General features: G+C 42.6%; 1 protein-coding gene across 5 annotated transcripts in view; it reads right to left on the bottom strand.

Moving 5' to 3' along the window:
- TSNARE1 (t-SNARE domain containing 1) overlaps nt 1-27,105 on the bottom strand; it is a 310,170-nt gene that overhangs the window by 153,123 nt on the left and 129,942 nt on the right. For 4 of the 5 annotated variants that reach the window (XM_027845008.1, XM_027845038.1, XM_027845016.1 and 1 more), the window contains 3 exons: nt 12,903-12,993; nt 9,309-9,383; nt 7,265-7,336 (listed from right to left, as the gene is read on the bottom strand). In XM_027845008.1, coding sequence (XP_027700809.1) covers nt 7,265-7,336; nt 9,309-9,383; nt 12,903-12,993 — 238 coding nt within the window. The remainder of the gene's footprint in view (nt 1-7,264; nt 7,337-9,308; nt 9,384-12,902; nt 12,994-27,105) is intronic. The other variant, XM_027845032.1, reaches the window with a different exon arrangement.

The raw sequence follows: 27,105 nt of genomic DNA, 5'->3' as shown, positions 1-27,105 counted from the left end.
TAAATGTTTATATAGGGCCTACTATGTGCCCAGTACTGCTCCAAGTGCATTTCACAAATATCTCAGTGACAAAACAAAAAATTTTTTAAAAAGCTAATTATGTCATGCTAATTGTAATGGGGAGGCACAAAGGTGGGAATTTGTAAATAATAGTAAGAAACTCAACCCCTTAGGGCTATCCCTAGAACTTTGGGAATGAGTCATCAACTGTCTTCTGGAAATCATTTTCCCTCTCCCCTCAGTGGAAGTAGGAACTGGGGAGGTAGCCCTGGAGGGGGTGCTATACATCAAACCTTCATGGTTGTGAGTATCTCATCAGCCTGTGAATCAGTCAGAAGTTCTAGATATCTAAACCAACCTCCTCCTGCACTAATTTTAACTGGGGCACATCAAGGCCTATGGGAAGCCCTTCACTTGGGACTTGTGAACAATAGTCTATAGCTATCATTCCTCTTGTACTTTAGTCTACAAAGCACTTTCATCACAACAACACTGTGAGGAAGCTAGTGCAAATAGGATTAGCCCCATTTTACAAATGGAGACACTGAAGAGATAAGCACAATGGCCCCAGAGTCATACCATGAGCCCAGCATCAGAGCTGAAACTCGAACCCAGCTCTACTGCCTCTCACCCCAGGACCCTTTTATCCATATCCACTGATGTTAAGTGTTCTCCCAGACATAGGCTGCAATGTTCCCTCTCACCCAAGCACAAGGAGAAAGTGGGCAGAGAGATTTAAAAAAAAAATAAATTAATAAACGAATGAATGAGAATAAAGAGTTTATAGAAAAGAGAAAGAAAAAATCGTTGACAAGCTTTACTATTCCAAGGCAGTAATTATCATCCTCGCCTTTCCTGGAGTGGGTGGGAGGAAATGAGCAGCCTGTGAATATGGGGTGGGGAGAAAGGGGGAGGCAGGCTGGACCCAAGCCAATGGCCAGCCCCTCCCCCATGCCGTCACAGCTTTTGGAAGTGGGGGACTGATTTTACAAGGCCCAGAGCTTCCCTCAAAGATGGAGGGGGAAGCGATGGGAAAGAATACTTACCTGATAAAAATAATAACACATTCCCATTGAGCATTAGTAGGGTTTAGAGCTGAAAGGGACCTTAGAAGCTATCTAATTCTCAGACCCAAATCATACCAAGAACAAATTTCAGAGCCAGAATCCACATCCAAGTCTCCTCATTCCAAACGCAGGGCCTTCATCACTAGTCAATCAATCAATAAACACTAATTCAATGCATACCATGTTCTGGGAACATGCCAGGTGCTCAGATCACAAAGACAAAGATGAAACCACTCCTACTAACAAGGAGCTGACCAGTTTGCAAAGTTTTCCTCGGTACTCTGCAGGGAAGAATGATTACTTTTATTTTGCATATAAGGTGAAGTTAGAGGCCCTACTAATTGTCATACAGCTAGTTTGCAAAAGTCAATGGGGAGAAGTTTGTCTTTCTTGGCTTATTTCTCTGAGCTCTTCAAGCCCAGCCAGACCCACCCAGTCCAGGACCTTTTGGTAATATGGGACAAGATCCTCTCTAAAGCCCCTTCTGTCTTTCCAGAGACCACCTCCTCCAGGACGCTCCTGCCCTGATTCACCAGAACAACCTTAACATTCCCAGGTATGGCAAGAAGAAGTCCAGGCAGATCAAGCAGAAAAGATGCAGCCAACTAAGAAGGACAAGACTACTGGAGCTGTATCAAAAGTCTGACTCTAGACATGATGAAAGCCTCATATCTAGGACCAATAGCATCAGATAATATTCTTAGACTTACTGCAATATTCTTCCTTTCACACACTTTACATCTCAGTCAAACTAACCCTTCCTTGCTTTTTTCCTGCCTTCTCCTATAACAAAATATTCACACAAGCCATCCCCCATTCGTGGGACATACTCCTTCCTCATCTTGGCCTGCTGACATCCTCTTCCTTTGAGACTCAGCTTAGGTGGCACCTCCTCCAAGTCTTTCCTGATTTCACCTGAATCAGGATGCTGAAAATGATCTCTTCTGAAGGCAGCTTTGCTAGGTCTCTTTTCTACCTATCGCATACTATTATTATAGTATTGTATAATCCTCACCTGTAGGGCTGCTGTCACTCTGTAGATGGTAAGCTTCATGAGGGTGGGGATTGGTGCAGTGAATGAGAAAGAGCAATGAACACAGATGATATTAAGAAACTTGGGTTTGAATTTCATAACTTTCATGATCTGGGCAAGTCATTTTACTTCTTTGAGACTAAGAGCCTCAGCTGTTTCCTCATTTGCAAAATGGGGATAATAATACCAGCCTCACTTATCTCACAGAGACATCATTGAGAAAACTTAACTTACCAATGACATGTGAACTATTATCATCTACACTCTGAACTGGCCCTGTTCATATGGTGCGCATATGGGTCTCCTCTGCATATAAACAATAAATAAATGCCCGTTGAATTAATGAATGGATTGTAAACTTGGGGGATCCCAAGTGTTAGTGCCCTCCTTACCTTAAAATTGACTTTACCTTGACAATACCTTGTATTGACTTTACACAAATTTTGTACTGACTTAACTGTGTACATGTTACTTTGAAACCCTAACAGAACATAAGCTCATTATATTTGAAGGTTATGTGATTTCACTGATGTGGGAATACCCTTCCCTGATGCAAACTGCAGCTCCTCTGTAATTTATACTATCTTGGAGAGTTGTTGCAGCCAACCTTGAAGAGTTTCTCACTTGGGAGAAGCAGCCAGAGCTTAAATCCCACTGGCATGACAAATTCCTCAGAGGTAGTGACCATGTCATTTTTCATCTTTGTGACTCAAGAGCTGAATTAAGTATCTTACATGTAGCAGGGGTCTTCTGGATTGCTAAACTGACTATGGACCATGCAGCGGGGTGGTCTTGGGGGTAAATGAGATCATCAAAGCAGGTACTGAGGAGCCTTGCCATCCCCCCTTACTCTCTGGACAGAGACAATAACCACAGCATAATGACAGGGACTGGACAGAGGAGGTATCACAGACACAGAGAAACCCAAAGAAAGACAGAAAGAGACACAGGGCAGTACTGACAGTGACAAGAGCAGGAACAGAGATAGAAGAAAACCTCAGGAGCAAGTGAGGCTTAGGGCAGGAAATGCATCTGTCCAGACGGGGAGCAAACCTGTGACCTTGGTTCAGAGGCCTCTATTTCTCTGCAGAAAGTCATGCTGGTCCTCCAGAGAACTCCTCAGGTATTCCCTCCCAAGGGACCCAGCATAGTCTGCATGGAGGACTGGGGTGCCATGTGTGCTCGCAGGGATCCCCTCAGGCTCCAGCGTCAAAGAGAGGGAAACAACACTCCTATATCTGTGATCCTTTAAGATTTACAAAGCGGCCTTCCATATAGCATCCCTTTGAGGCAGGTAATGAAAGCACTGTTATGTCATTTGGCAGAGGAAACAGAGGCTCTTAGAGGAAAAATATGATTTGGGTGGAGTCACACGGCCAGCTAAAGTTTGAATTCAAGTGCCTCGATTCTAAGTTCAGCATTCTTTCCACTAATAACAATACCCACTCCCACTTCAATTAATCTGTTAAGATCTACAGCATGTTCTTCTCACCAAAGGTACTCTTGTTGCCTCATATAACAAGAATTTACATTTATTTAGTGCTCTGAAGCTCTCAAAGCAAGCCCCTTACATGCATACGTCTTTGGATCCTCACACTAACCCCGTGAGGCAAGGAGTATAAAGATTATTATACTCATCTAACAGAAGAAGAAACTGAGCTAAAGCTAGGTTGTGACTCCCCAGAACTACAGAGCTAATAAGCACTAGATAGAACCAGGATTTGGCCTCAAGTCACTTTCCACTGATTCCTAAGTATCTTTAAAGGGTTTTCATCCTTTTTCTCCCCCTCTTCCTGAAATATTTTATCCCACATCTTATTTTCACGGAACCACTGGAGATTGAATTTATTTGCCCCAAGTATGGAAAGAGGAACAGGAGGAGTAATTTGCTCAGTAGGCAATTTGAGAGAGTCCAGAGTAGACAGTGGTAGTCCATGGCTTTCTAGAAACTGTACAAAATGCCACTATCTTTGGCTAGGGGCAAGCAGCCCTTGAATATTCAGAGATAATCCAAAATCCACTCTGGCTTCCAAATACTTCCTAGCCAAGAAAATCAAGGGGCTATGCAACACTAAACAAGTCATGTTACCTCTCTGTGCCTCAGTTTCCTCATTATCAAAACGGAGGATCATAATATTTGTAGAAGAAGGGATCATTTAGCCCAACTCCCTCAATTTGCAGTTAGGTAAACTGAGGCACAAAGGGGCTAAAGAGATTTGCTAAAGGTCATGTAGGTAGTAAGCAGAAGAGTGGAGATTCAAACTTAGCTCTCTAGCTCCAAGAGGTCTTTCCAATGAACAAAACTGCCAATAATAAAAATTCATATGCATATATATAGCACCTCATTTGAGGTTATCGTGAAGTTCAAATGTAAAGTGCTAGCACTAGTTTATACATGAACTATTACTATAATAGACACCAAGACTATTGAACTTGGAATCAGGATCATAAAAGATTTAGAACCAGAAGGGAAATTTGAGACCATCAAGTTTCAATCCTTTCACTTTACAGATGAGGAAACTGAGGCACAAAGAGCCAAAGTCACTTGCTCAGGCTCACACAGCTAGTGTCTGAAGCAGGATTTGAACCCACATCTTCTTGGCTCCAAGTCCAGGACCTTTGTAGCCATAATGCCAAGCTGCCTCCTGAGACTTGGTTAAAATTACAGCGCCAACCCCTACTTACAGTGTGACCCTGAATAAGTCACCACTCAAGACTCAGTCTTCTCCTCTGGAGAACCGGAATAATGACAGCTGAACTCCTTACCTCAGAAGGTCAGTGAAAGTAAGTGTCCTGTAAAGTTTAAAGCGCTACAGAAATGTGAACTTACTATATTATGGTCATCATTGTTGACCAGCCACTACGAGGCTGATGCATCCTCTTCTACCCACAATAAGTAATGATGATGAGACAAAGAGCAATTTGCCAGAAAGGGGACTCTGTGCCCCTGTGCTTTTATTATTGTCGTTGAGTCATTTCAGTGGCATCTGGCTCTTTGTGACCCCGTTTTGGGGTTATCTTAACAAAGATAACTAAAGTGGTTTGCCATTTCCTTCTCCAGCTCATTTTACAGATGAGGAAACTAAGGCAAACAGGGTTAAGTGACATGCCCAGCGTCTCACAGCTAGTAAGTGTCTGAGGCCAGACTGGAACTGAGGAAGAGGAATCTTCCTGATTCCCAGCCCAGTGCTCTATCCACTGCACCACCTAGCTGCCCCATCCTCATGCTAGGACAGCTATGACATCACAATGTCCTCCCTTAGGGGCAAAACACTTGAAAAGCTTCATGGTTTGTCCCATTCTGTTTTCTCCAGTACCCTTTGATGTCCACACAGGAGACGAAAGACAGAAGACATCAGCCAACAGCCTAGACGGGAAAAGACAGTTTTTGTACATGTGAATCACCCTCCTATTTTCATGCCTGTTCCCAAGGCTCAGGACATCTTTGCTTAAATAAGACCCTCTTCTTTAATGAGCTCTATTAGAGCTTAAAAACATCCACTCAGCTGGAATCCCTAGAGCGACACCCATGAATTAGACATTTCTAGTAAAACTGCTCTCCTAATGTTTCACAGAATCACAGAGTCAGAGATAGGAGAGACTTCAGTGGGCATCACTTCTACCCATTTCATCAGGGCTTCGATGAGAGCAGGTGCCTTTACTATATAACAAACACTCAGCCCCACAAAGAGAAGTATTAATAGAAGCACAGTTCATAAATGGGATAACTGAGCTTCTCCATCAGAGACATTCACTGGCCTACAGGTAGATGCCACATCCCTTTGCTATGAAAACATTGACTCATTATAACTAGACCTTGATATTAAAAAGTAAATTAGATAAATGCATTAATGAATGAATAAACTGCATTCTAGTAATTATCTATATAGAAACCAGATGGTCGGTGCCAAACTGAGCTAATGGTGTCCTATAATGTTTGCTTATTACTGTGCCACCACAGAATTTTAAAAAAAAATGTTATGTAAGGTAAACCTGGATTATTTGGTATGTCTTTTTCTATTCCTCTGGGACTGGCTGGTTTTGATATAAGTATCTCTTTATCAGTCAACCCAGTACACTGCAGGGGGATCCTAATGAGGATATGTTCATAGCTTTGATTTCCACATGGGTCAACTGCCTTCCAAGGCACCAGGCTTGGTCACAGAAGACTGTGATTAGGCTGACAGACAGTTGGACAGATGGATAGGTAGGGAAAAATACAGACAGAAAGACAGACATAGGCAGACAGGTAGATAGGTTTATAGATAGATAGATAGATAGACAGATAGATAGATAGATAGATAGATAGATAGATAGGTAGATAGATAGATAGCATTTACTTTCTAGGTATCAGACCAGGGTTAAGTGCTGCATATACAAATATAAATAAGATCCTCCTTGCCCTCAAGGAGCTTACATTCTAATATAGGAGCTGGAGAGAGTGGGGAGAAGGGAAAGGGCAGTGAAAGGGAAATCTGGTGGAAAGATGGCCATAAGGGTATGGAAGCCTGGTTTCATACAAGAAGGCTGAACTATCAGAGCCCATCATCCTAGGGGCAGAGTCCAAAGTTTGGGGTAGGGAGAGTGGGGAAGAAAGGGATGATGGCCAGAGTGTAGGTAGCATGGTGTGGGGCTATATGGTCAGGAAGTAGTACGAAAGTCAGGTTCTGGGCAAGATATGGTGAAGGCTCCCCTGTTAGAGCCCAGAGTCCCAGTATGACCCGACAGTGAGATAAACAGGCTATATGCCCTGCCCCTGAAAACAGCCAGAGCTATACATGCCAGAGCTATAACACACACTATGCCATTGTTTTTCATTGGACCTGTGTGAGACATCAGGAAGGTTCTAGGTAGCCTATCCCCCATTCCCTTCCTCACTCCACCCCAGGAAATTGATCTTAGAGCACACAGCCTCCTAAGGGTCATGGGAGACCAATCTCTTCTGACTGGACAGAAAACACTCTGTGAGGAAGAAAGTCTTCAGCTCAAGAGGGAGATCCCTTAGGTCAAACCAACCCATCTGCTCCCTCTCCTTCTCCTTCTCCACACCCCATTATGCCTCCCAGGAAAAACAATGATTGTACTATTGCATTACAACCCTAGCCCTCCAATCCTATGCTGCATACACCAGGGCAGGCTCCTCCACCATGTGCATGATACCTACCTGCCTTCTGCTCCTCTGTGCTCCTGCTGTGGCCACCATGGGAAGTGGGGTCTTGGACTTCTCTGCTATTTTCTATCAGACAAAGAATTGGAAAGAAGTGAGGAAGGAGGCAAGTAAATAGAGAGCTTCTGGCTAGGCCCACAGACATAATTGTGCTCATTTGACTCCCTACCACCCACCCTCCCCCAGGGGATAGAAATGGCTTAAGATAGGAGAAACCTGAGCTTTAGCCCTGACTCAATGACTAGCAAGCTAACTACGGCCTTGAGAGACAATCTTGGGGTGGTAGAAACAACCAGACCAGAGGTTATCTGAGTCACAGTTTTAATACTTATTTGCTCTGTGACTGAACACAAGTCCCTTCACCTCTGTGGGCCTTACTGTCCTTATTTGTAAAATTGGAATAATAATACTCACACCTCTACCTCAGAAACTCTGAAGAGTCATAGAAATGTGAACTGTTGTTGTTATATTAGTATACTCTTAACATGTTGGGAACTCAGTTTTTCTTATCTGTAAAATTATTATAAAACTTTCTTATCTATAAAAACTGGTCTAGGATCCCTTACAGATCTAATGTAATTTAATACTATTCCGCAAGCATTCACTGACTGCCTATGGTATAGCATAAAGAAGTTCCCACCTATGAGTCAGACTCTGCCCCCAAGTCTAAGAGCAACCTTGGATAAATCATTTCTCTTCTCTGGGCCTCAGCTTCCCTATCTGTACAACGAGGGGAGGCAGAGGTTGGACTAGATGACATAGGAGGTCCCTTTTAGCTTTGACACTGTCTTTCAAGGGCTTTTCTAGCTCAGGCACACTATGCCTTCATCTCCAAGAAAACCCTGAGCTAAGCTCAAAGGGGATGATTTGTGGGAAACTACAGTACCATAACAAAAAGACAACCCCGTCACAGAAGTAGTTTAAGATTTCCTTATTGTTATAACGGATATATAATATTTGTACTACTTACCTCATGGAGTCACTCTAAAGAAAGCACTTTAAAAACCTTAGGGTCATTTTAAAAATGGGGTCTTATTATTAGGCTTCTATGATTGTAGGTGGATGGAGTGGAGGTAGAATATGTATAGAGAGTGGTCTTAGGATAGTGGCCTTTGGGAAGATTAAGAAGCATTTGAAAAGCCAACCAAACCTAGTCAGCACATCTCAGGGATGACAAAACATAGATCACAGCAAGTTAAAACTAGAAGGAACCTTGGAATATAGATTGTCAGAGCTGAAAGGGAACTTAGAACACAGAATGTTAGAGATGGAAAGAACCTCAGAACCCAAAACCTAGAAACTAGAATGTCAGAGCTAGAAGAGACTTTAAGCACAGAATGTCCAAGCTGGAAGGGACCTCAGAATGCAGAAGGTTAATATTTAATATTTATGGTTTGCAAGGGGCTTTACATACAGTAACTCATGACTCTCAAAACAAAACAAAAAACAACCCTGTGAGATTGCAAGTTAAAGTATCATTATCCCCATTTTACAGGCAAGGAAACCAAGGCGGAGAGAAACAAAGTGATTTGTCCAGGGTCATACAGTCAGCCGCATAGTCCAGTCTTTTGAGGAAGTGCCTAAGGTCACAGAATTAGGAAGTACCGAAGCTGTGTCTGAATAGAGGTCTCCTGACTCCGAATCCAGCACTGGCTGCCTGTACTCTAAAAGAAGTCCTGCCTAAATCCCTGGGGTGTGGGGAGGATCGGATGAGCTAAGAGAATGGGGAATGGACTTTAAACTGCCCAAAAACAGACTGTACAGATGTGAGGCATTATCCAAAGCAAATCACACTGGACTCCTGGCTACCCCCACTTGGCTATTATAGAATCTTCTCCTAAGGGCAGCCCAGCAATTCTCTAAGCCTCAGGTTTTTTATCTGTAAAATCCGTAAAAATCACTGCCTACTCTACAGGATCATGGTGAACCAAATGACTGGGAACGCTTAAAGCCCTATCTAAACGGAAGGCATTTTTATCATTATTATTCCCCCTCGAAGGCACGCTGTAGGGGAGTGGGGCAATGGTCCCAGAGCCCTCACCTTCTGGGCAGCTCCATAGCGCTGGAGAACATCCAACAGCTGATTCCTCAGTCGGTCTAGCTGAAGGCGTTCCTGCTGCAAGGAGAAGAGGAGGAAATGGATGAAGGGCCCTCCTCCGGTCAACAGGCATGCCTGGGCCACCGTCCCGCCACTGCTCGCCACCACCATTCACTCCACCCTAGAGAACTAAAGGGGTTCTGGAACCTGAACTTGTGCCATTATTTCCAAAAATAACGGCTGGACGGACTGAATGGGATTGAACGGAAAGATGACTGCCCTACCAATCACTGTTTAATGCTAGAAGAAGCATCGCAAAACGCAGTTCTGAGACTGTCAGTATTCACAGTTATTAGTGACATCTCCTGACTCAAATTTGAATTTATAAAGGATCATAACTCTAGATGGGACCTCAGAGACCATCAAGGCAGTCCAGCCTCCTCATTTAAGTGACTTGTACGACGTCAAAGAGGTAGGAGGGATCAGAGTCAGGAGTCGAACCCTGGTCCACTGACTCCACGGTCGGAGCTCTTCCTTTGTTTTAAAATAATTCTTTTTTAAATTAACAAATCTACTTTCTCTTCCACCTCTCACCCCATTAAGGAGGGGGGAAGAAAAACAATTTCCTTTTAACAATTATACATACAAAAAACAAAACATTCCTTCATTGGCTATAAACAAATATTTGTGTGTGTATATGTATATATATAATACATGTGTACGTGTGTACATAATATGTATGTATATATTTGTACATATATACATACATGTTATATATATATACACACACACATACACACACACACAGACACACACAAACACACACATATATTTATATATATGTGTGTAAAAATTCTGCACCCTGAATCCATCCCTTCTCTGCCAGGAGGTAGATAGCATGTTTCATCATTCTCTTCCTCCAAGGGATTCATGAATGGTCATTGCAATTGTCAAAGTTCTAAAATCTTTCAAAGTTGCTTTTTATCTTACAGCATTGCTGATATTGTATAAATTGTTCTTCTAGTTCTCCTCATTTTCATTCTTTATCATTTTATACAATTTTTCAAAATGGGTCACTTTTATGATATTGATGTTACAGTATAAATTCTTCTTCTGGTTCTGCTCACTTCACTCAGCATCAGTTCATACAAGACTTTCCACGGTTCTTTGAAACCAGCTATAGAACCCTCATTTCTTACATCACATTAGCACTCTATCACATTCATATACAACCATTTGTTCAGCCACTCCCCAGTTGATGAACATCCCTTTAGTTTCCCTTTTTTTTTGCCACCACTAAAAGTGCTGCTAAGAATAATTTTTGTACATAAAAGATCTTTTTTTCTATTTTTTAAAATATCTTTTAGGTATAAGCTTAGCAGCGGTATAGTTGGGTCAAAGGGTATATATTGCTTAGAAACTTTTTTGTATATCATTCCAAATTGCTTTCTGGAATGGCTGTACTCATTCACAAGTCTATCAATCAGTGCATCAAAGTCCCTGTTTTCTTACAACCCCTCCAACATGTGTCCTTTTATTTTTTGTCAATTTTGTCAATATGGTGGGTGTGAGGTAGAACCTCAGAATTGCTTTAATTTGGTGTTACTATCATTTAGTCATTTTCAGTCATGTCTGATTCTTCGTGACCCCATTTAGGGTTTTTTTTGGCAAAGATACTGCAATGGTTTGCCATTTCCTTCTCCAGTTCATTTTACAGATGAGGAAACTGGGGGCAAATCAGGTTAAGTGACTTGCCCAGGGTCACAAAACTAGTAAGTGTCTGAGGCCAGATTTGAACTCAGAAAGATAAGTCTTCCTGGTTCCAGGCCTGGTACTCTATCCACTGTGCCACCTAGCTGCTCTTGCTCTAATTTGCATTTCTCTAATGAGTGATTTGGAGCATTCTTTTTTTCATATGACTACAGCTAGCCTAGGTTCCTTTCCTTGAGAATTTAATGACATAGGAAGATCCTTACACCATTTATCAAAAGTTCTTATTTTTATAAATTTGACTCCATTCCTTATATACTTGGAAATAAGACCTTTATCAGAGAAATTTACAATAAAGATTTTTTTTCCCAGTCTGTTCTTTCCCCTTTTAATCTTAGCTTTACTGCATTTGTTTATGTAAAAACATATGCATGCCCTCCCCTTCTCCTGGTAGAATGTAATTTCCTAGATAGCTAGGACTGTTTTGTTTTTGTCTTTTGGGTCTCTGCACATAGTAGGCACTTAATAAATGCTTGCTGACTGACAGACTGATTAATTGATTTCTCTCTCTCTCTTCCGGTCTATAACTGTGCAAAGTGCTCTACTAGCCCACAGCACAGAAGAAAACCATCAAAACGGGTTGCATTTCATAATGGGCCATAAATTCTGTGTTAAGTGCACAAAGTTCTCCAGGCTATCATTTAAACACCAACTTCTGGCATGAAGCTATCATGGCATCAGATCAGTGCCCTGGCAGTTTGCAATAGAGCAGAACACCAGGGTAAGAGCCCATCAGTTCATCATTAAACCACATAGGCAACTCCACAGTAAGAGCCATGACTTTTCTGAGTCTCCATTTTCTCCTCTGTAAAACAGGGGAACAGAGTAGCTTATTTCTGAGGCCTCCTAAGGCTCTGGATTTCTATGATCATGTTCATGGTCATCACCTGTTATTTCAGGCCCTCAACACAACTGCTTTAGAATTTTCCAAGAGTAACCTAAGCAGCTTCCCCATCTCTGATCTAATCTATCTATTCCTCCACAGGCTACTGAATTAATCATCATAAAACTCTCATCCTGTTCTGTCACCATGTGATCCCACTGATGATGGTGATCCCAACAATGGTGAGGATTATCATGGTATTAGGGGGTTTTATGGTGATATTAACAGTAATTTAATAATGATATAGTGATGGTAATAATGGTGAGAGTGATAATGAGGATGGTGATTCTGGTGGTCATGATGATAGTGATAAAGATGGCAATAGCACTGATGTTGGCATCAGAGAGTAAACAGTGATGATGACCCTTTCCAGATGAATAAGGTAGAAAAAAACCATGGATAATGACTGCCTTACTCCTTACAGAATAAGGGGGAAATACCTAGCCAGCTATTCATTTGAAAAATCTCATACGGGTCTTAGGTGGCCATAGACTCAAGAGTCCTCGCCAGGGTGATACGGCTGCCAATTTTTTTTTTTTAAATTTGATTCCAGATTGCATATTTAGGAGAATGCCCAAAACAAAGTGTGTGACTGTCTCAATTTACTGAGAAGTGTGTTTCAACTCAATTTAAAGGCAAACTTTCTAACAATCAGAGTTGATCCAAAACTGAATGGGATTTCTAGGAAGAGTGAGTTCCTCATCCTTTCCTGTACACGCAGAGGATAAATGACATCTTGGCAGGTGGCTAATGAAAGTGATTCCTGTACTAGGTGGGACATCCCTCATCCCTTGATTGGTAGGATTCGAACACCTCTGCACAAGGTTTGCAGTTCTTTGGAGTTGGCAGGAAGGCCAAAAGCTGAATCTCGCCCTCTCCCAGACCCACCTTGCCGATGGCTGGGGGTCAGGTTTCCAACGTGATGCTGTGACCACCGCACATACCTGAGACAAGCCCCGCACGAGCTCTGACAGCTGCTTGATGGTACTGACGCTGGCACAGATGGTTTTATCGGTCTCTTGCTGTGATGCATGCCTGGGGAGCAAGGGGCAGAATGTCCAAGGGAGGCAGAGATACAGAAGAGAGATTGGAAAGAGATGCACATACAGATGCAGATCAGCACAGGGAGACAGAAACAAAGGAAGGGGAAAGGAGATGGAACACAATAACAGAGAGGAATGTAGAGATAAATGGAAACAGAGGGAAAGAGACAAAGAGACAAGAAAAGATACGGAGACAGAAATACAGAAATTAAGAAAGACACAAAGAGAAACAGAGAGACACAGATGAAAGGAAGAGGTAAAGATATAAAAAGAAAAGAAGGAATGGCAAAGGAAGTTAGAAAAGGGGAAATGAGTATGAGGAAAGGGAAAAAAAGATAAAGAGAGGAGGAAAGCAGGAAGGGAAAGGGAAGAAAATGGATAGAAGGAGTCAGAGGGAGTTAGGACAAAGAGAGAGAAGAGAACATTTACAACTGAATTTTCAGGCCAGGGATGGTCAATAGGGGCTCCCAGACTAATAGGAGCAGCACTACCTATGGAAGGTGATTCTCCAGGTATGCAGATAGCCAACATCAACTCCCTTCCCTGTACGTACAGCAAGATCTGGGTGAACAGATGCTGTGATTGTTAGCAGGACTAGGGTCCAAATGCGATGATGCTTCTCAGGTCTGCTTCAGACTTGCCTGTATTGTGATCCTTTACAATATTCCCCTAACTGCGTCACTGACCTTCCCTCTCTGACCCTTTGGATTCCCCATCAATCCCAGCTGTGGAACAGGGCTACAACTGAGCCTGAGGATTCAGATTTCACCATTATGCATTCTTGGACAATAGAGTACCTGGCCTAGAATCAGGAAAACCTGAGTTCAAATCCGACCTCAGACACATACCAGCTGTGTGATCCTGAGCAAATCACTTAATCTGTGTGCCTCCGTTTTCGCCTCTATAAAACGGGAATAATAATAGCACCTATCTCCCAGGGTTGTTGTGAGGATCTAATGAGATAATAATTGTAAAGTGTTTAGGACTGTACCTGGTACATAATAAGTGCTACACAAATGCTGGTAATAATTATGATAATGATGATGATAAGGATACTGCATTGGGACTCAGGACAGCTGGGCTGTGATCCTGGTTCTTGACTCATATTTTATGGGGAAAAAAATTAGGCCATTCCCAGAGAGTTCTTATTTTTCCCCTCTATTCCATAACTCACATAACTCAGATGCCTTCCCTCACTATCTCCTCCTTTATCCCTGTCTCACATGAAGAGGAAGGCCTTCTCCTGGCCAAAGCAAATCCCTGTACATGCACAAGTGATCCCATTCCATCCCATCCTCTCCAGCAGATTGCCCCTTTTATCATCCCTACTCTCTCACTAATCTTTCATTATTCTGTCTACTGGCTGTGTCTTAATTTCTCGGTCCTCATCCTTTCTGACCTCTGACACTCACTGTCTCTGACACTGTCAGTCACCCTTTTCTCCTTGATACTCTCTTCTCTCTCAGTTTTCCTGGCACTTCCTCCTGCTGCTTCTCCTCCTATTTGCCTGACTGCTCCTCTTTTCTCTCTTTTTCTGCATCTTCCCCCAAGTCATGCCCTCACCATGTTAATGGTGGCTGTCCTGGTCCCTCTGAACATCTCTCTAGATACCATTTCTCTTAGTGACTAATGGATTTGATTATCATCTCTACACTGATGATACTCAAATCAATTTATCCAGCCCTAACCTCTCTGCTGATGTCTTGTCTTGCATCTCCACCTGCCTAATGGACATCTCAAATTGGCTGTCCTGCAACATCTTAAACTCAACATGTCCAAAACAGAACTATTTATCTTTCTGCCCAAACCCTCCCTTCTTCCTAACTTCTCTTCCTCCCAGTCACCCTGACCTTAAACCTCGGTATCATTCTCAACTCCTCATTCTCACCACTTATACCCCATCTGTTGCCAAGTTCTATAGATTTCACCTTTGTAACATCTCTCCTAGGACACTGACACCATCCTGGTGCAGGTCCTCAACACAAGACTAAAATCAGTGTGTGTATCAGGATAAAGTCCTCCAGACCTGAACCTCACATTTTTTATGAACTAATTTAAAAATGTCCCAGGGAGTAGGTCATACACTAAAGGAAGTGGTGGTCCATTTTAAAGTGTGAAAATTCAAGGAATCATATACTTCTAGAGATGGAGGGACCTCAGAAGGCATCTAGCCCAATGGGTAGGAATCTTCTCTAAAATATCCCTAAAAAACTTTCAGCCCTCTGCTTAAACATTTCTACTGATGAGAAGTTCACCCCCTCACTAGTAAGTCTATTCCATTTTTAAATGATGGGAGCACAGTCACAATGGCTGGAGAATTGCCTAGTTTAATACTGGTTGTTCCCCATCATCTGCTTTAATGCAGGAAATAATAGAGGACAGAGAATTCCTTCTGTTACATTGAGAATGAATTCCTCAGGCCTATAAGGATGACACTAGAGGGGTAGAGATAAATAGTATAAATGTTGAGGGACAGGGCTGCATGGGGCAGGAGGGTGGGAAAACAACACAATCATTGCCTTCAAAGATCTGAGGTACTGTTCTGGGGCCCAAGCAGCCAGAAATAGAACCAAAAGGGAAAAGTCCTTAGGAAGTAGATTTAGGCTCAACATAAGAAAGTGCTTTCTAACAATAAGTGATGTATGATAGTAGCCTTGGGCAATAGTGAGTTCCTCATCATTTTAAGATAAGAGGGTTATGTGATTTGAGATACTGCAGATTCCTAGGCAGTATGGCTTGGACTAGATGATCCAAATATAGATCTCTTCAAATAAAAACATTCTATAATTCTGTGATTTTCAAACAACCATTAAGATCTTAGGCTTCAACAACAAAAGTATAACATTAAAATCAAAGGAGGAGATAGTCACAAGGGCCTTTGCCCTGTTCAAAAAAAAAAAGCACACACACACTAGAGGAGAGATTCTTAATTTTTTTTTAAGTGACAGACCCCTTTGGCAGTCTGTTGAAGCCTATGGATCCCTTCTTAGAATTATTAAATGCACAAAATACAATATATAAGATTACAAAGTAAACCAATTATATTGAAATAAAGTTAACAAAATATTAAATGTTCCAACTTCATGACCTTCTGAAATCTATCCATGGACCCCCTTGGGGACATGGACTCCAGGTTAAAAACCCCTGGTTTAGAATACTCAGTTCTAGGTGTTACATGTTGGGAAGGGTTTTCATATACTTTGGTGTTTGGGCAACCAGAATGGTGAGAAGACTACAGACTGCCATATGATCCGAGGATCATTCTGAACTAGGTGAGATTGGGGGATCATTTCATTTAACCAGCCCCTATATTTTACAGATGAGAAAACTGAGACCCAGGCAGGTTAAATGGAAAATGGCTTTCTCAAGGTTATACATGTAGTAAATAGCTGAGCTAGTTTTTTAATCCAGGGCCTTAAACTTCAAATCTAGCGTGTCTTTAACTAAATCAGGCTGCAAATAAAGGAAATGGATATGTTAGCTGGGAGAAGAGAAGACTTGGAGACCCAGGATCAGTTGCTTCAAATATCTGATAAGAAATCAGAAAGAGAAGCAACAGAGGGAAGTGAGTGGAAGGCAGATTCTAGATCATCAGAAACAAATATTTCCTAACAATTGGGGCTTCTCAACAATTTCACAGACTCTTGTGGGGATATTGTAGAGGTAACCTCTGTTCAAGTATGGATTGTACCAGATATTCAAGGTCCAGCTCTAAAATTTTGTGTTTTCTCTACTCAATCATCTAATTATTAATTTACCCATTCAATCATTTACTTAATCCTTCATTCAAACAATTACTCAAGCTCCATACAAAGTACCTACTCTCTCTACATGTATCCTGCATGTATCAAGGTGTTGCATGTTGTCTCCCCCATTAGCTTGTGATTTCCTCAAGGACAGTGATATCATTTGCCTTTTTTTGTAACCCTAGCCCTTAGTACTGGACCTGGCACATAGTAAGTGCTTGAAAAATGTTTGTTGACTACTGATTGTCTGAGAGAAGGAAAAATGGCATCATTAATGCCCTCGAGGAGTTCACTCCTAGAATCAGAGTCAGAAGATGAATGATGTTCAAATGAGGGGAACGCCATGATTGGAGCAACATGTGTGGGGATGAGCCTATCGTGTAAAGGGAGAACAAGGAGACTATGGAGTGGGTGTGTGCTAAGGGAAGGAAGATGTAGAATTAGAAAAGCAAGGTAAAACCAAGCATTAAATACCAGGCCAATCTTTTTGTAGGAAGAAGCATATCCTATTTCCCAGCCCGTTTCCTGTATCTATGGCCATGGGCAAGTCTATAATCTTCTCTAACCCCCAGTTTCCATATCAATAACAGGCAAAAATTATGCTATCCACCTCATAGGGTTGTTGTGAAGAATGTTGTTCAGTTGTGTCTGACTCTCTGTGACCCTATTTGGGATTTTCTTGGCAACTGCAGTGGTTTGCTATTTCACTCACCACATCATTTTACAGATTAGGAAACTGAGGCAAACAGGGTTAAGTGATTTGCCCAGGGTCACATAGCCATTAAGTGTCTGAGGCTGGATTTGAACTCAGGAAGATCACTCTTCCTGACTCCAGGCCTGGCACTCTTATCTACTGTGCCACCTAACTATACAGAAAGCATTCTGTAATTTGTTAAAGTGCTAGAGAAATGGGGTTGTTTTATTGTTGCTGCTATCATTTATCAAAAGTCTTTTCAAGACCCTCTTGCCTCTCTCAATGATCTGGTAAAGAGTCCACAGAGAAGCCCAAAAGGGAGGATGGTAGGATAGCCACTGCTGCCAAACTCCCTTTTCTCCAGCTCTGAATTTCTTCAAATAGATGAGAGTTATGAGAAAAGACCTTTTCTGCCATCCAGACAGCTGCCAGACCTTCAAGCCAAGTAAAGGCAGTAGACTCACAAAGGAGTAGCCATTTTTCTAGTTCTAATAAAATCTGATAGTTTGGGCCAATAGTAATAACAATAACAGATAATACTTTTATAGCGCTTTGAGGTTTGCCAAGTTTTCCTCACAAGGTAGGTGGTGAAAGTTTTACTATGTCCAATTTAAAGATGAGGAAACTTTGAATTCAAGTTTCCTGACTTCAAGCTCAGCACACCACCCAAAATGCATGCAGTAGGCACTTAATAAGTGTTGTCATTGTAAATGTTGCCCCATTTTCCAAAACAGGGATAATGAAGCTTCAGAACTATAAGGCAGTGGTAAGACTTCGATTCCAGGCCAAATCCTAGACTGTATTATTAAAAGCATGACATAGAAAAGGAAGTGGGAATCACTTAGAGAAAGTATGAGTTTATCAAAAATAGGTCATGTCAGACTAACCTCAATACTTTTTATGAGATTGTTAGTAGATCAGGGGAATGCCACCAACACAGAATGCTTGGATTTTAGCAAAGCATTTGACAAAGTGTCTCATATTATTCTGTTGGGGAGGGTGGAAAGATGTGAATCTGATCACGAGACAGTTAAGTCAATTCATTAAAGGTTGGATGGCCAAAGAAAAGAATAATCATGAATGATGGCAGGAGGTCTCCAATGAAAAGCCCCAAAGATGTGGCCTTCTCCATGTGCTGCTTAATAAACTATATGGATGAATGCATAGCTCATGTGTCTATTAAATGTTTAGGTGACAGAAAGCTGGGAGGGAAAGCTATCATGCTGGATGAAGGAACTGGGATCCAAAAAGATCGTGACAGACTAAAATGACAAGCTAAATCAAGTAAGATGAAATTTAATAGGGAAAGATGTAAAGTCCTAAACTTGGTGTAGAAAAATAAACTGCAGATATTTAAGATGGCCAGACAAGAGTTTGTATAAAAATAACTGGGAGTCTGAGTGACCATTAACTTTAACTGGATCAACAGTAAAACATGCCAGCTAACAAAAAGGGGGGGGGGGAGCTAATGTAGCTTTAATTAAATTAATCAAAGCATAGAGTCCAGAAAGATGGTGGTGATAGGATTGCTATACTCAGCCCTTGTAAGATACCATCTGGAGAACTGTGTTCACTTCTGGACCTCATGTTTTGGGATCAGTGACAAGCTGGAAAGTGTCCAGAGAAAGAGAACCAGGATGGAAAAGGGATTACAGACTGGATGACAATGACATAAAATGGTCAAAGGAATGAGGGATGGTGAGCTTGGAGAAGGGGAGACTTAGGGAAGAAATGATTCTTGCCTTCAAGCGTTTGGAGGACAGAATTAGACTCCTTCTGCTTGGTCCTCAATGGGAAGCAAAGGGGCAAAGTTTAAGAGAGGCAAATGTCAGCAAGTGTCAGATAAAGGGACAACTTCCTCCCAATAAGAGCTTCCTAAAAGTAAAAAAGGCTGTCCCATATGACAGTGAGTTTCCCATCAGTTGCGGTGATCAAGAGGAGGTTTGATACGTACTTGGCAGAATGCTAATGAGAAGATTCCTGTGTTAGACTGAATATCCTCTAAGGACCCTTCAGTTCTGAGATCCCATGAATAACATCCCAGAATGCTCATGCCTACAGAATGGAGAACTACATGTATGAGACATTGAAACAGCTGGGTAGAATATGGAAGGACCACAGGACTGTAGATTCAGAAGACCTGAATTCCAATCCATGCTCGTGAACTGGTTAAACTAGCCTCCCTGGGTTCTGATTCTGCCAGGAAAGAGGAACATGGAATGCTGATCAAGACAACTATTTATTTATTAGCCTTGTGAGGGGAGTTAGAGGGGTGGGGATGACTAGGCAGTCCAGTCCAGCAGCACAAAGGGGTACACACCACACACACACACACACACACACAAACACACTCTTCTGCTGGCAGTAATCAAGGGGAGGGGTCAGGGTGGTGGTCTGTGTAGGAGGAAAGAAAGCATTCATCTCCACCAAGTTGCAAGGAGCCTTCTTCCCATGCACCATCAGTCCTGGGCCACCTCCAAGGAATGAGTTGGAACCTGGGCATTTTATTTTCTAACATGGTCTTTTTAGGAAAGGGGCAGCCCTAGAGTTCCTACTAGCGGAGTTTTTTGAATGATGTCAATGGGTCCCTTTCAACAAGGAAGAGGGCCCAAATATTAGTGCTGAACTTGCTGCCTTGATCAGTTTAGATACATAATAATCATAATAAAGACAATAGCCAACATTCATATAATGCTACTATGCACCAGGCACTGTGTTACAAACTTTACAAATCTTATCTGATTTTATCTCACAGCAACCCTGGAAAGTAGGTGCTCTTATTATCCCCAATTTATAGATGAGGATACTGAGGCAAATAGAATTAAGTGACTTGCCCAAGGCCACAAAGCTAGTAAGTATACTCAGGTCTTCCTGACCCCAGCATTCTATCCACTGTACCACCTAGCTGCGTGACTTTGGGCAAGTTATTTTGATTCTATGAATTTCCACTGCCTTATCTACAAAATGGGGACAATAACAGTTGAATTACTTCCCTTAAAGTTTACGGGAGGAAAGTTTTCTGGAAATCTTAAAGCATTGTAGACATATCAGTTGATTCTGGATGCTATAAAGGGGATCCCTGTTCAGGTGTGGGATGGACCCAGGGTAACTAGCAGAAGCCAGGTCTCCTTCCAAATCCAATGCTCCTTTCGCTACACCATGAGAACACATATTGGCAGAGACAGATGAGACTCTAGTGCCCGTCTATTCTCCCTCATTTTGCAGATGGGAAAACGGAGTCTCATGAAAGGTTAGGGAGGAGTCCAAGGTCACACAGCAATTTAGAGGCAGGGCTGAAAAGAAAACTTGGGTTCACCGGCTCCCAGACCAGCCGCCGCCCCCGATTCTTTTCTGCCCTTCCCTGCAGAGGGACAATGTTATCCAAAGACAGTATAACTGTGTGTATTGAGGTTTGTGGCTTGGATTTCCAGCCAACCAAGTTGTTTCACTCTGGGGCCCAGAGGAGAAGAGCAGATGGCAGGAGGGGGTTGTGCTTACTCAAGACATTCTAAGCACATGAGGAAGAATGATACTGTTTCCTCCCGCTTCTCTCTCCCCTCTCAGGGCTACCCTTCCACTGCCACTTGCCAAACTCACATGAGCTGACAAACTGGGGGTGCTGGGGTGCTGGCATCCCTCCTGGAGTGCTGGCTCCAACTCCGAGAAAAAACACTACCATTTAAAGTGAGGAGCAGAAGGAGAGAGAGCCTTGAGGGCCCTGTACTTGCAGCCACAGGACCTGAGTTCAATTCCCAGCCCTGATGTATATTAGCTATGTAACCATGGACAAACCCCTTATCCCCTCTGAGCTTCAGTTTCCTTATCTGTAAAATGAGGTGATTTGACTGAACCTAGAACATCCAGAGATGGAAAGTAAGAGTCTAAAAAGTATTGGCCAGCCACATGTTGGCTCCTCTCTAGTCCCAATTACCCTTTGGATATATTTTTAAAAATCTTCTCAAATTATCACATTAGGCACTGATTGACAAACCCACAATCCCTAACTGTTCTTCTATTGAGCAGAGAAAAGAAAACATACCTTCTGATCAAGGCCCCCATACCCCACATCTCCTCTAACACACAAGAAATCAGTAATGCTCACTGTCTCTTGCTGTCTGCTCAGGTCCTTCCCTCCCCCCCCACCTCTTTCTGTCTGCCTGGTTTCCTTTTCCATTGCTTCTCTCCTACCTCCAACCTACTCTGCTTTCTTTCTCCCTCTATTCTGCAGTGTGCCAGGAATCTTAAGGGACTAAGGTACAGTGGAAAGATAACTGAATCAGAATGTGTGAACCTAGCTCTACTGCTGACTTGCAGTGTGACAGTGAATGCCTCTCTGGGCCTCGGTTTGTTCTTCTGTAAAATTAAAAGGTAAAGAGGCAGCAGGGAATGGTGCAGAAAGCACTGGCTCTGGCATCCAAGGAGCTGGGTCCAGCTTCCACCTCTGTTGTTACCTGTGTAACCCTGGGCAAGCTACTTAACGTCTTTGGACCTCAGTGTCCTCAACTCTAAAATGAGGAGGTCACATGAGAGAGGAAGATAAAGCATTTACTAAGTGCTAAGTGCCATGGATATAAATACAAACAAGCAAGACAGTCCCTGCCCTCAAAGAGCTTACATTCTAACGGGGGAAGACGAGACAACACATAAAGGGGAGCTAGAAACGCATGAGGGAAGGAAGGAAGGAAGGATGGGAAGGAGGGAAGGGAAGGAGGGAGGGAGGGAAGGAGGGAGGGAGGGAGAGAGGGAAGGAGGGAGGAAAAGGAAGAAGAGAAGGAAGGAAGGAAGAAGAGAGGGAAGAAGGGGAAGGAAGAAGGGGAAGGAAGAAAAGAATGAGGAAGACAGGGAAGAAGGAGAAAGGAAGGAGAGAAAGGAGGAAGAAAGAGGAAGAGAGGGATGAATGAGGAAGGAAGGAAGGAAAGGAGGGAGGAGGGAAAGGAAGAAGAGAAAGAAGGAAGGAAGGAAGGGAAGGAAGGAGGGAAAGGAAGAAGAGAAGGAAGGAAGGAGGAAGAGAGGGAAGAAGGGGAAAGGAAGGAGAGAAAGAAGGAAGGAAGAAGAAGAGAGGGATGAAAGGGGAAGGAAGGAAAGAAGGAAAAAAGGGAAGGAGGGAGGAAGAGAGGGAAAGGAAAGAGAAAGAAGGAAGGAAGAAGAAGAGAGGGAAGAAGGGAGGGAGGGAGAGAAGGGCAATGCAACTAGCAAAGAGGAGGATAATGGAAAGAGACCACTTGTGATTGAGTGAGGGGAAGCATGGCTAGGGTCCTTCTTACATGGCGGGGCAGGAGATGGAGGAGGAAAGAAGACAAAAAGCATAGCCTCTTGTACCAGAGAAGGCTGGCTATGGACTAAAGAAAGGACTTCCAGGTCATAAAGTGCCAAGAGTTATGAGTCACTACTTTGTTATGTGTGTCCCTATGTCTGTGCTTCTCTACCACAGTACAATAAACTGACCCTTCCTATGGACCTGTGTGTATTTGTGGAAGACTACGTCCCCGGCTTTTGTGGGGAACGTGTTGTACCAATTATCTTACTCTATCATCTTAGTAAATGTCACTGCAAAAATATAAAGTTTACTAGCTGATTATTAAGGGGAAATTTATTAATGGGGGCTTGTGGGTGTTAGCAGTAGCATCATATAAGTTTACCCTGAAAACTCTAAGAGTACATAGCAGCAGCCCTTCTGGGGACCTACCCTGCCAATGCAAATGCTGGTTTGGGGAGTAACCCAGAGGGGGTTGCTACACGTGCATAATGTCATCTAAAAGAAATCAGGAAGCCCACCGCCTTGCCCCAATAATAACTTCCCAATCAATCTTCTGGGGTAAATCATAGAAATTATAGAAGGCGAATGTACACAAATATCAACTGGATAAAGCAGACGTTAGTATCACTTGCGCCTTTTTTCTCAAACTTCCTCCAGTGTCAGGTGTCTGAGTAGTCACCAGCAAGGGAATGTAAATTTGTACAGTTGGCAGAAGCCGCAGTAGGTGAGAGAAAATACAATGCAAAGATTAGGAGGTAGAAAAAGCAAGGGGGAAGGAATCATACACATGAAAAGGATTATCATCAACTAATATAACTCCCTCCTCATCAATAAAGTCAAGGGATCATCAGTTGACAGCCTGATGTTAGTGACCTGATATGGCCAGTTGCCTGCTGTCATTCATAGCATCATGGGATTCAGAACTGGTAGAGACTTTAAAGATTATCTTTTCTAACCCTTCATTTTTGACAGCTGAAGAAACCGAGGCAGAGGGAAGTAACTTGCCCAAGGTTATACAAGGAGTAGCAAAGCCAGAATTTGGACCTGGGTCTTCTGACTCTAAATCAAATGTTACAACACTTGAGGCAAATTATGGTTAAAGCGGACCCAGAGTGGAATGCTTACCGGACTGTGAAAGTAGGGACTGTCCTTGTCCTAGTTCCACAGTGATCGACTTGTGAACGCTGCTCTGTCTTACTCGGAATGGTGTATTCGAGGAGATAGCGTCTCATTTCTGTCTTGTCTGCCTGGATCTGTCCCTAAGGGGATAGCAAGGACAACTGCGAAAGAAGCCTCCCTCAAAAAGATAAGGAGGGCGTCACCTGATGATGGGGCTTTGTCCCAGACGAGGGCGAATGGATCTCTGGTTTGGGAATGTAGCTCTGATGTTGGCCACATCTGAACTCCATCACTATATGCCCAGGTGAAAAAAAAAGATGCACCTTTACAGCTGCCTATCAGAGTCTGGGGACATAGGAGGTAAGCGGTCAACAGGTAAGATGAGGAAGGAATCTTCTAGACTCCAGGGCATTTGCTCCCTGAAGGAAAAAGCATAAGCGACTGGACAGAAGAAAACCTAAAAGTTGGCAGAGGGTTCTCACAAAAGAGAAAAGGTGTCACTGCAGTATTCCGTGACCAAATCTATCCATGCTAACAATGACACTGGCTCATGTTTAGTTGCAGCAGGAAAGAATAGCTTGAAAAGTCCTGTTTACTTGGCTACTATGAAATGTGATCATTTATTAGTTTAAGCCTACATAGGCACAATATGCATTTATTTGTTTATTCATCTCTCTATCTGCTTATTTTTCTGTTTATTTATTTATTTTAACCAGACCTTGATTACAGTATAAGAAAGTGTTGGCAGAACTAAACTGCTTAGAGAACTTCAAATACATTGATGAAGGCAGATGTGACTTAAGACAAAGATGAACTTTCATAATAAGATGATATTGACAGTGAGGACAGATTTTTTTAATTACTTGCCTCAATAAAAAAAGTGTAAACAGGATGATGGCACACGAAATCACTCCCTGTTCTTCACCGATGTGGTCATATGTCAGAGTTCTTACGACTGTGGGAAAGCCCTTTCCTCACTTAGCGACTCAGTTTCTTCTTCTGTAAAATAACAAGGTTAGACTCAAAACTCCCTAAGTAATCCTCTCAAATTCAATGCTTCTTTTTCTCCAATACAATTCAGCACTGAATTCTTGTAAGGAAGCACTGGGGAAGACAGCGTCCCCCTCCTTGGTCAGAAGTCTGTTTTCCTTTCCAGGACCAATAGAAGAACAATTAGTGACTTACGTCTCTGCCGCCTACATTTTTGAAGGCAGTGTAGCAAGTTCCCTGGTTACCTTGGCCGAGGTGAGGGGACAGGGGGAACCAATTAACGAAAGCTAGTGGTTTCCTGAAAGCTTTTGAAATCCTGTCCCTTTGGAAATCCTTAGGCACCAGACAGAATGAATAGTCAGGGCCAGTATAAAGCACTGATTTTTTGGGGTTATTGTCCCCCTTCTTTTTTGTTAGGGTTTCTTTTGGCAGCAGGCACAGGGACAGGATTGTGACATTACAGCCCCCTACTTGGACTCCACGACAGCTTTCAAAGGTTACCTTCTATGACATTCCTACCTATTCCCCAGCTATATAACCTGGGGCAAGTTACAGAATTTTAGGGTCACAGATTTAGGCCCTGAAGGGACCTTAGGAGTCATCTTGTCCAACTTCTTTATTTTATGGAAGAGGAAAATAGGGCCAAGTGAGTTGAACTGACTTACTCTCATCCTGTTTCCTGCTCTATAAAATGGGCATAATATTTGCACAATCTCCCTCCCAGGATGGTTGTGAGGAAAGTGTTTCGTTGACTATAAAACCCCACAGAAAGGGGACTTATTGTTATTGTTACATAGGGACTGACATAAGGTAGATGTCTGTTGAATGTGCTGAATCAACTCATTATTGCAGGAAATATCCCTCAAGAGCAAACAGAAGCCTAAGGAAAGCATGTGTAAAACAAACAGGGTCCTGTGTTCCTGCAACATCCCTGGGCTAGCATGATCTAATAACCCAATCCAGCAGGATTGACCCCTGAGAAGGGGTCATCCAGCACCCACTTGAATAATAATAACTAGCATTAATACAGGGTTTTAAGGTTTGCAAAGCACTTATCTTAATTTATTAACACAACAACCCAGTGAGGTAGTTGCTATTATTATCCCCATTTTACAAATAAGGAAACTGAGGCAGAGGTTAAGTGACTTGCCCAGGGTCAAGCAGTTAGTAAGTGCATCAGGCTGGATTTAAATTCAAGTCTCCTTGACTCAAGGCCCAGTGTTCTACATACTACACTTGAAGACCTTCAATGATGGCAAGCCCACAATGTCCCACGTCAACCCATTTCACTTTGAGACTCCTAGAATAGTTAGGATGTTCTGATTGGAAATTGGACTCTCCAGGACTTCACTTCATTTCTACCAGATCTTCACAATGAGCCAGGCTGAAGTCTAACTCCTCTTAGGATGACCCTCCAAATCCCCATTTTACAGATGAAGAAACTGAGGCAGATAGACGTTAAGTGACTTGCCCGGGGTCAAGCAGTTAGTAAGTATATCAGACTGGATTTGAATTCAGGTCTCCCTGACTCCAGGCCCAGGGTTCTATATATCACACTTGAAGACCTTCAGTGGTTATTGGTCATGATCCACTTAATCCTTCTCTTATCCAGATGAAATGTCTCCATGCCTGCAAGTACTCCTGGGGGATCAGAGCTCCCCCAGGATGGACAATCTCTAATTTGTCAACACAGCACTCAAAAATGTCTACAATACTTTATATATTGTCTGACCGAGGCAGAGAAAAGTAGGGCTATCGCCTTCTCCATTCTAGACGTTATCCTTCTAATAAGATAACAGGAGATCAGAGTGGCTCTTTTTGGGTGCCATGTCACAAGTTAACTCACATATAACTTACAGTTGGGTGGCCCACTGGATAGAGTGTTGAACCTGAAGTTAGGAAGACCTGAGTTCAAATCTTGCCTCAGATACATCTACTCACAGGATGATCCTGGACAGTCAGTCAACAAACAAGAATTAAGCACATACTCTCTTGCCAGGTACTGCACTTAGTGCTGGGGATAAAAATAAAGATAAAAAAACAGTTCTGGCTCTCAAGAAATTCACAATCTAATGCCATATCTAACCTCTCAGTTTCCTCATCTTTAAAATAGGGATAATAATTGCAACTAACTCACAGGGTTGTGATGAGGATCAAATGAGACAGTATATGACAAACAAGACAGTTAGGTGGCACAATGGGTAGAGAGCTGGGCCTATGGTTAGGAAGACCTGGGTTCAAAACTGACCTCAGATACCTACTTGCAGTTAGGTGGTACAGTGGATTGAGAGCCAGGCC

This window comes from Vombatus ursinus, unplaced genomic scaffold, assembly GCF_900497805.2.
Source record: "Vombatus ursinus unplaced genomic scaffold, bare-nosed wombat genome assembly UNPS02005236.1, whole genome shotgun sequence".
In the NCBI taxonomy this organism is placed as follows: domain Eukaryota; kingdom Metazoa; phylum Chordata; class Mammalia; order Diprotodontia; family Vombatidae; genus Vombatus; species Vombatus ursinus.
Note: the sequence above shows the minus strand (reverse complement) of the source record. Positions and strands in the feature narration are given on the sequence as shown.